The following is a 9,774-nucleotide window of genomic DNA, read 5'->3' on the forward strand; positions in this document are numbered from 1 at the left end:
AAGGTGGCACATGTAGGGCAGCTAGGTGCATCTAGTCACTATCTTGCCACACTAGATGCCAACCCTCTAGCACCAAAGACATTCATCAAGCGTCGAACCAAAGAATCAGGGCCTGTTTCAAAGCAGGCACCCCGGGAAATCCAGCAGAGACCACGGTCCAAACAGAGGGCCCCGTCAAGGCAGAGGGCGCCGCGGTCCAGCAGAGGGACATACCCAAGTCCAAGCACAGAGGGCAAAACCGAGCTCCAGGAGCGAAAGCGGGTACGGAGTTACACCACGGAAGAGGTCAGCGAATCAGCCAAGTATGCATAGAAGTGCCTCCCTACTGCCAGTAGTAGATAGTCCATAGCACTAACCTAGCAACGTAAGCACCTTTGACCAACATACCAGCCGGACCACAGACTATCAAAAAACAGGCCCTCTGTATCTTTCTATCTTACCTTCCCAACAGATAACAAAACAAAAATCTCCAAAAGAGAAGCCAGGTTTCACAACTTCGTTAAAAACAAAAAGAAAAAGCAGCACCCTAGAAATCACAAAAGGAACAAGTCAGTTATAAAAACACGTACACTGTGTAGACAAAGTACAAAAAAGTATGTGTTATGTGATACTCCATCTTCTGAAAAGACAGACCAACATGGGACAATGTTTTTTCCGCCATCTCTGGGAGGACTATCTAATCCAGTTCCGTACTATACGGACGCCAACCATCACATTGCTCTACTAGCTATTCTGGGAGCACGTTTCCAGAGGGCATCGCGGATCCTTCTCTTGTTGGAGAGGTGTAAGATAAATACAACAACTTGACGATGGTCTAACAAACAGCGCGCCCCCCGAACAGTGACTTATCACCTTAGGTTCATCAATGGTGTCAATTCGGGGGCAGATGGTAATGTGTTGAAATATTGTTATGAGTTTATGTGAACCATGAGGCCTCAGTGCGGAATTGAGAAAAAGCAATGAATAGGACTGCGCAACTTGCCGCGCTGCTTTCTGTGGGCTGTTCGCGCCATGTCATGTCCACCCCTCCCCACTCGTACTAACAGGTGGCGCCCGCGGAGTCCGCAAAAACCCCTTAGCAAATATTACTAAAAAACCAACTCAACCACACTGCCTTTATTCAGGAGGCAGCTAGCTAATGCATGGCAATCAGGTCTCTTAGTAAATGCAACAGTTGGGTACGTGTAACGTTTTAATTCCCCCTCCCATCTGTATAAAGTAATCAGAACTATGGCAGACGAAAGTGTGGAACTCAATGAGGGAATAGCCTGGCTTGTCACGGAATAAAACGTTTCACACAACCAGTTTCGCCTACGTTAAGGACGTAGCAAAAGTGCGTTCTTTTGGCCCATTGAGAACAAAACAAGCCATGACTACACCAACAAACAATAAACTAAAAATTACCTTGAGCAAACTTCCAACTTAAAAAATCACACCCAACGTTACAAACACGCAAACGTAGTAACTACATCTAAAAACAACATTACATAGTTAGCTATATTTGGCAACAACTAGCTAACTTAACGTTAGTTCGCCCTAAATAAGTTGCTGCAGCTTACACATGTCAATAAGGCCCATCCAAAAAACAAACCGCGAGCCACACCAACTTCGTTACATTATACATAAACTAGATGCCAAAGCGCCATTAACAACAAAGCAATGTTATGCGGTAACATTCCCCAATTTACAGTGTGATATATCAGTAATTTAACCCGGTTATGATGTTGTAGTTAACTAGTTAAACGTTACACCAGGCCGGCCACCAGAGAGCTACCAACGGGCCTAGCAACTAGCCGCGTAGAAGAGGCGCGCCTTTAAAAACTACCCCAAGTGCTACTGTATTGTTCCCGAACACTACGCCTAACTCCACACACACAATACCAATTCGAGAAATTTAAAAAAAAATAGTTGATATATAAACCTTCGGTCCACAAGAAAATATTCCCGTCTAAAACTAAAAATCGGGATAAATTAGTCTAACTAACTTGAATAATCCCATCCGGTACTAAAGCTAAGAGTGCATAAAGCACTGCTTTAGCGAGGTTAGAGATACAGCACAGCTTGCACGAACTCTCCCTCATCTCAACTATTGGAGGAGACTTGGGCGCTGCCATGCACCACTTACTACACTGTTTAACTCACTACTTCTCCGTTTAGGACCCGGTAGCAGATAGCTATTCAATGCCTCAAATCGCTGGATAGACAATTAAAAATCACCTTTTTTCCTTAACGTGTAATACTGCCCTAAAAAAACACCGATATAAGGAGAAGTCCTTGTCATCATAACATTTGCGTTTAGCAAGACCACTCAACCACTGAAATCCACCATCTTCGCTGCAGTTGCCTGGACTTACCGTTTGAATGCGGGAGGAAACCAAACCGACAAAAAATGTAATTCTATTGTACACTTTAAAATGGGCTAGAACACATATATTACCACAACTCGAGTCGCACAGTGCTACACGCTGCTAATATCGGATATTATTGACGCGGACGTACGAAAGTGGCGCATAGGCGCGACCTGTCGGTACCCAGTGTCGAAGTGAATGAAGGGCGGTCTCCCGCCTGACACGTAACTATCTAGCACAAACCAACCAACTCTCTAATTCACGATCCACTACCCGAGTACTTCCGATCCCAACCTCACACACACCACATCTCGCACATCCTCCTAAATATGGATTTTCAATCACATTCGGGTGTATTCTGGTCAATTCTATTATAGTTAAGGTCTGAACTACACTCCATATGTATTTTTGTAAACAAACGATTACCGTTTCGAGGAGCTGCTAATTTATATTTTCAAAATACAAAATACTCCGTCTATCCCATTTAGTTTTAAAAGCGGTTCACAATTTTGTGCGGCCCCATTCACCCTGTATTGGTATCACCGAAATCGGCACGGATATTGATTGAAACGAACCGTACATGGATCGTGGACGGCCATAATGGGTGTGATAATAAGAGGAGTCAGTTTAAATTAAAACTACAATGTAAATGAAAAAAAATGGAACAATTGCCAAAGCATGCTGAGTATTATTCTAATGAGTTCTGCCGCAAGGCCAATAATATACCACTGTGCTTTTCAGTTTTCATGTTGGTATGTTCATTTCAATCTATAAACTGTAGTTGGTTTCCACTCTGACTGACTGGATTGCTGGCAGCCGATAGCTATAATGCAGACCATTATACCACCAAATATGACATAAAACATTCTGTATTATTTACCTGCTCTAATGTCACGCTTGGTAAGCAGTTTATCGAATAGCCATAAAAGGCACATCGGGGGATTTGTGGATACTATGCCAATTACCACGCTAGACGCAATCGGGAGTGCGCTGACACCAGGCCCTTACCAGTGGTATATTGGTCATCATAAATCAAATGAAATTCAAACTTATTTGTCACTCGAAAAACCAGTGTAAGACCTTACGTGAAATGCTTACTTTACAAGCCCTTAACCAATAGTGCCAGATCCAAGAATTTAGCGCTACACACCCTCGATGCCTTATTGCTTAATATACATTACATTTTGGAATTTAGCAGACAATCTTCTTCAGATTTGAACTTGCTCCAACTAACGTACGATAAACAAACAAAGATATCACGTAAAACGTTTTTGAACCGCTTACTGAGAATGTGTTTTTCACTTATAGGCAAGTCAGTTAAGCTATAAATTGTTATTTACATTGACAAACCTACCCCTGGCCAAACCCGGATGGACGCTGCCCAATTGTGTGCCGCTCTATGGGACTCCCAATCACGACGGATGTAACAGCCCTGGAATCGAAACAGCGGACATAGTGCATCCTTTTTGCACATTGAGATTGCAGTGCCTTAGACACTGCGCCACTCGGGCTGTTCTTTTCGGCTGCTACTATGGCAAAATAATTCAGACCCCTCCAAGCCCGGACACCATAATACCCATCAGACATACTTCCACACCAAGCGACCAACATCCTACAGAACCCGCCGATACATAACATCCCATGTCAATCATTCTGATGTATTTTAAAAATACAAGCAAACATGTATTCTAATTAAATAAATCCACACAATTAAAAAAGTAATTCTATGAAGTTTATTTTGATACATTGGATCTTTATGGTTTGTATTGTCATTTTTGCCCATTCCTTGCCCCTCACGCGAGATTTTCCAGCGGATCCTCTGGGATCAATCCACCCCACTTGATGTTCAAAATATAAATGGATTAGCAAGGTTTTAGGTTAGCAGAGACGTCCGTGGATTCTGGGTTTGCCAAATAGAGCCAAATTAGTCAGACAGAAAATGACTATGGGCATGCGCGTTTTAAATGTACCGTCATGCCAAACTAAACATTAGATATATTTAAAATAATTATGCTATTCAATTCGGATGGTATGGATGGGGTTGTCCTAGACATTGTGGGATGTCTGAGATGTGAATTCGGCAGCAGGGAGGATGTTTGAGAAAGTGACATAGGCCAAAAGCTTCTGTATCACTGATGCAAAGGGCCCTGATTCTTCTCATTGGCTCGATGGAATACCTACTATAACAGAGGCAGAACTCATTTGACTTCGAACCTACCATATGACCAAAGGCAACTGAAGGCGGTGGAATATAATGGCAGTCATCTAACAAGAGATGAAGGTAGTTTTTCACCGAGCAAGAGAGACAAGAATTCCTAGAGGAAAAGAGAGAGCGATATTAGAAATGTGAAACTGGAAACCGGGGCGGAGGAGAAGCATAATTGTAGAGTAATCGATAATGCCTACGGCACCTTAAGACAACACTCCGGAAGCACGGAGGTTCGGTGAGTGCACAACAGACCAATATGAGTGAGTGAAGATGAAAACCGAGGTATTATAAGTAGATGTGGGCATAAATGCTAGCCTCCAATTCCACACAGTGCTGGGTCATAATTCGACCACTTAGAAAATAACCAGATATTAATAGCCTACTGAGAATTCAACCCCCACGAGAGCGCGTTTAAAATACTGATTCAAAAATGTGTCGAAGTTGACCAATCTTATCCAATTGCCCATTTTAATAGCCCAATCCCATAGGCTAAGTAGATACCTAATGAAATTATGTCTATATACTAACCTTATTGGGTTAATTGGTACACTATCTCGAGTACATAGAAGAGCATTCTTAAGTACAGAGGAGTATTTATGTATACTTTAATGTTTGAGGGAATGACTGTGTGATAGACAGGAGCAAGTGGTTGACATCTCATAACAATCCTTGACATCAACATATGGATGAGTCTAACCGTGTGACGATAGCATCAGTGAGGTGGAAGTCAGCCCGGGATATATGTTATGCTCAGGTTTATTCCCCATTTAGTTGTCTGCCAAGACTCATCGGGGGTAGAGTCAGGGCTTGAGTCTTGAATTCACGCGAACTTCTCTGTACTCTGGTAGAAGGCCGACTAGCGACTAAGAAGTGTTCACATAAAATCGTGCTTGAGATAATGTATGTCTCTCTCTCGTCATCGTTGGTGTTTTATAACAAACATTGTCATTTCTCCAGCCACCTCATGATCCTTACATAACCTATTAAACATAATAAAATCGTCTCCATCATCATATCCAGAGCACCTTGACATGCAACCTTACTAATATGCACGACAATGGAGAACATCAGGTGGTCCATCTCCTCCTCAATAATGTATACTTGTTTATACGTAATTGCAGAGCTAGCATATGGCAGGTAATACGATAACTTGTACCACAAACATCGCCTTGAGGTGTAACAAACCTCAATCATCACGGTTAGTGTAAAGGTGTAAAGTCCTAGAACACCATTGTCTCAACACCATTGAGCCTGAGCAAGGACCATCGACTCCTGGGATAGGTGTTAGTAGTGGCATGCACGCAGGCCTTCTAGTCTCCACCAAGCAGATACCAACCTATATCTATCAGGAGAGCTGAGCTTACCCGAACCGTACGGCTTCACCCAGAGTGGAGAAGAGGGGGGTGCGCCGTTGGGGAGCAATCTCGACTCAGTAGAGTACGACAGAAGGCCCGCTTACATGTGAGACTCTGCTTCTCAATGGAGTCAAGTCATACCTTTACTCACCGGAAGGACCTAGGCGCATAACGAACAACTGGACACCATATGTGTGTACACCAGACGTGTGACAACTTGCGTATATATTTTCAAGTCATATAAATGCTCGAACAAACCTGTCCTAGGGAGATTGGTCGATTTTCCCAAATTCACTCACAATTCTTGACTCGATCCACGATTAAAACCATGTGTTCGACCGATGTAGGTTATACTAAATGCCCTGATGACTCTCGACGAGTGATAGCTTGAGTTGCTTCTACGTTTACGGGGTGACCATGCAAGATAAGACCATCATATACACGCTAAATCATAAATAGCAGTAGTGTAAGGAAAATACCTTACACTAAACACACAATGGTTACACAACAGGAACTAGTGTACACACACAAGTGTAAGTGATGAATAAAAACAAGCTATGTTACTTTATAAAAAATATGGGAGCAGGCAGTTGAAAATTAGAACGCCTCGCGCAATTGGCAAGACTTGAGATACAGGGGGCGGACGCAGGCCCACAGATGGCAGTCAGATGTATAGAGTACAGTACTGGGTACATTGAGCGATGAGTATGTTAGGGTATGTAGAACATTACACTTAAAGTGGCATGCTTCTACCAAGTGAAATAGTGATACATAATTTACATTCCAATTTTTATTATTAAAGTGGCCAGATTTTGAGTCAGTATGTTGGAGCAGCCACTCAATGTTAGTGATGGCTTTTTAACATCTGATGGCCTGAGATAGAAGCTGTTTTTCAGGGTCTCTCGGTCCAGCTTTGTGTGCACCTGTACTGACTCGCCTTCTGGATGATAGTGGGGTTAAACAGGCAGTGGCCTCGAGGTGGTTGTTGATCCTTTGAGTGACTGTTTTGGGCTCTTCCTTGACATCGGGTGGTTTGTAGGTGTCCGGAGGGCTTGGTAGTTTGCCCGGTGAGATGACTTCGGTGCAGAACCTCACTACCCTTGAAAGCCTTTGGCAGTTTGTGGGCGGAGCAGTTGTCATACCAAGGCCAGGTGATACAGGGCCGACAGGATGCTCTTGATTGTGCCATCTGTGTGAGTGTTTTTGGTGACAAGTCAAATTTCTTCAGCCTCCTGAGGTTGAAGAGGCGCTCTTGCGCCTTCTTCACCCCGCTGTCTGTGTGGGTGGACCAATTCAGTTTGTCCGTGATGTGTACGCCGAGGAACTTAAAACTTTCCACCTTCTCCACTACTGTCCCGTCGATGTGGATAGGGGGCTGTTCCCTCTGCTGTTTCCTGAAATCCACGATCATCACCTTTGTTTTGTTGACGTTGAGTGTGAGGTTATTTTCCTGACACCACACTTCGAGGGCCCTCACCTCCTCCCTGTAGGCTGTCTCGTCGTTATTGGTAATCAAGCCTACCACTGTAGTGTCATCTGCAAACTTGATGATTGAGTTGGAGGTGTMCATGGCCACGCAGTCATGGGTGAACAGGAGAGGGCTGAGAACGCACCCTTGTGGGTCCCCAGTGTTGAGGATCAGCGGGGTGGAGATGTTGTTTCATACCCTCACCACCTGGGGGCGGCCCGTCGGAAAGTCCAGGACCCAGTTGCACAGGGCGGGGTCGAGACCCAGTTGCACAGGGCGGGGTCGAGACCCAGGGTCTCGAGCTTAATGACGAGTTTGGAGGGTACTATGATGTTAAATGCTGAGCTGTAGTCAATGAACAGCATGCTTACATAGGTATTCCTCTAGTCCAGATGGGTTAGGGCAGTGTGCAGTGTGGTTGCGATTGCGTCGTCTGTGGACCTATTGGGGCGGTAAGCAAATTGGAGTGGGTCTAGGGTGTCAGGTAGGGTGGAGGTGATATGATCCTTGACTAGTCTCAAAGCACATCATGATGACGGAAGTGAGTGCTACGGGGCGACAGTCGTTTAGCTCAGTTACCTTAGCTTTCTTGGGAACAGGAACAATGGTGGCCCTCTTGAAGCATGTGGGAACAGCAGACTGGGATAGGGATTGATTGAAAATGTCCGTAAACACACCAGCCAGCTGGTATGCGCATGCTCTGAGGACGCGGCTAGGGATGCCGTCTAGGCCGGCAGCCTTGCGAGGGTTAACACATTTAAATGTTTTACTCACGTTGGCTGCGGTGAATGAGAGTCCGCAGGTTTTGGTAGCGGGCCGTGTTGGTGGCACTGGTTTTCTTTTTATACCTGGTTTTCTTTTTATTGTCCTCAAAGCGAGCAAAGAAGTTGTTTAGTTTGTCTGGGAGCAAGACATCGGGGTCCGCGACGGGGCTGGTTTTCTTTTTGTAGTCCGTGATTGACTGTAGACCCTGCCACATACCTCTCGTGTCTGAGCCGTTGAATTGCGACTCTACTTTGTCTCTATACTGATGCTTAGCTTGTTTGATTTCCTTACGGAGGGAATAGCTACACTGTTTGTATTCGGTCATGTTTCCGGTCGCCTTGCCCTGATTAAAAGCAGCGTTTCGCGCTTTCTGTTTTGCGGGAATGCTGCCATCAATCCACGGTTTCTGGTTGGGGAAGGTTTTAATTGTCGCCGTGGGTACAACATCACCGATGCACTTGCTAATAAACTCGCTCACCCGAATCAGCGTATACATCAATGTTGTTGTTCGACGCTATCCGGAACATATCCCAGTCCACGTGATKGAAGCAATCTTGAAYCGTGGAATCAGATTGGTTGGACCAGCGTTGAACAGACCTGAGTACGGGCGTTTCCTGTTTTAGTTTCTGTCTATAGGCTGGGAGAAACAAAATGGAGTCGTTGTCAGATTTGCCAAAAGGAGGGTGAGGGAGGGCTTTGTATGTGTCGCGAAAGTTAGAGTAACAATGATCCAGAATTTTTCCAGCCCGGGTCGCGCATTCGATATGCTGATAAAATTTAGGGAGCCTTGTTTTTAGATTAGCCTTGTTAAAATCCCCAGCTACAATAAATGCAGCTTCAGGATATGTGGTTTCCAGTTTACAAAGAGTCCAATGAAGTTCTTTCAGMGCCGTRGAGGTGTSTGCTTGGGGGGGATGTACACGACTGTGATTATAATCGAAGAGAATCCTCTTGGTAGAGAAGCTAAAAGGGACTCAATGGATTTGGTGTTAACTGTGAATATTATGCATTGCCTCGCATCATGTCTCCCTGTGTGAAGTGCTCAGTTCTCCCCTCACCTGGAAAGAGTCCCAGGCGGTAGAGTCCTCAGGCTGGGAGGCCGGGTTGGAGGTGTGGGTCCKCTCACTCAAACCTGGGAAAGATAGGCACAAAGTCACCCACAATTAACACACACAACATGGAAGTAYCAGAGGTCTTGGAAGACTTACCCAYTGACATTAGCTCATCGTCAAGGAGACTGATGCCCATCTCCTGGGAGGGAGCATTTAGACTGTCTGTTGGAGTGGGGAATTCTGGGTAGGAAGGAGGTGAAGTGTCCAATCCCGATAGATCAAGTAGCGCCGTACTACATCCTGGAAGAGATAAGTGTACAGTGAGAGGAAATCTTTAGCCTATGCATGTAATCATATACTCTAGTCCCCTCCTACCAAGCTTGTGTCAAGTGACCCTATCGTCCCTATGGATGCATGTGTCATTGACCCATTGTTGCTCACCTGTGAGCCTTTGTGTATTAGCTGAGTTGTTCCCYTTCACCACCTCTCCCTTCACCTGCTGCCTGTACAGGTTGATGACCTGAGTCAGGCTGTCGTTGGCCTGGAGGATCTCCGCTGCCCGCCCACACACACACAC

The 9,774-nt window shown here is 45.0% G+C and overlaps 1 protein-coding gene across 1 annotated transcript in view; it reads right to left on the minus strand.

Moving 5' to 3' along the window:
• Positions 1 to 9,768, minus strand: part of LOC111981074 (ADP-ribosylation factor-binding protein GGA1-like) — a gene marked incomplete at its 5' end in the record, with an annotated part of 10,783 nt that extends 1,015 nt beyond the window's left edge. The window contains 3 exons of the mRNA XM_024012210.2: positions 9,183 to 9,277; positions 9,354 to 9,497; positions 9,639 to 9,768. Of these exons, the coding sequence (XP_023867978.2) occupies positions 9,183 to 9,277; positions 9,354 to 9,497; positions 9,639 to 9,768 (369 nt within the window). The remainder of the gene's footprint in view (positions 1 to 9,182; positions 9,278 to 9,353; positions 9,498 to 9,638) is intronic.
• Positions 9,769 to 9,774: the final 6 nt, after the last annotated feature.

The sequence above is a fragment of the Salvelinus sp. IW2-2015 genome, linkage group LG20 (genome assembly GCF_002910315.2).
Source record: "Salvelinus sp. IW2-2015 linkage group LG20, ASM291031v2, whole genome shotgun sequence".
Taxonomy (NCBI): Eukaryota; Metazoa; Chordata; class Actinopteri; order Salmoniformes; family Salmonidae; genus Salvelinus; species Salvelinus sp. IW2-2015.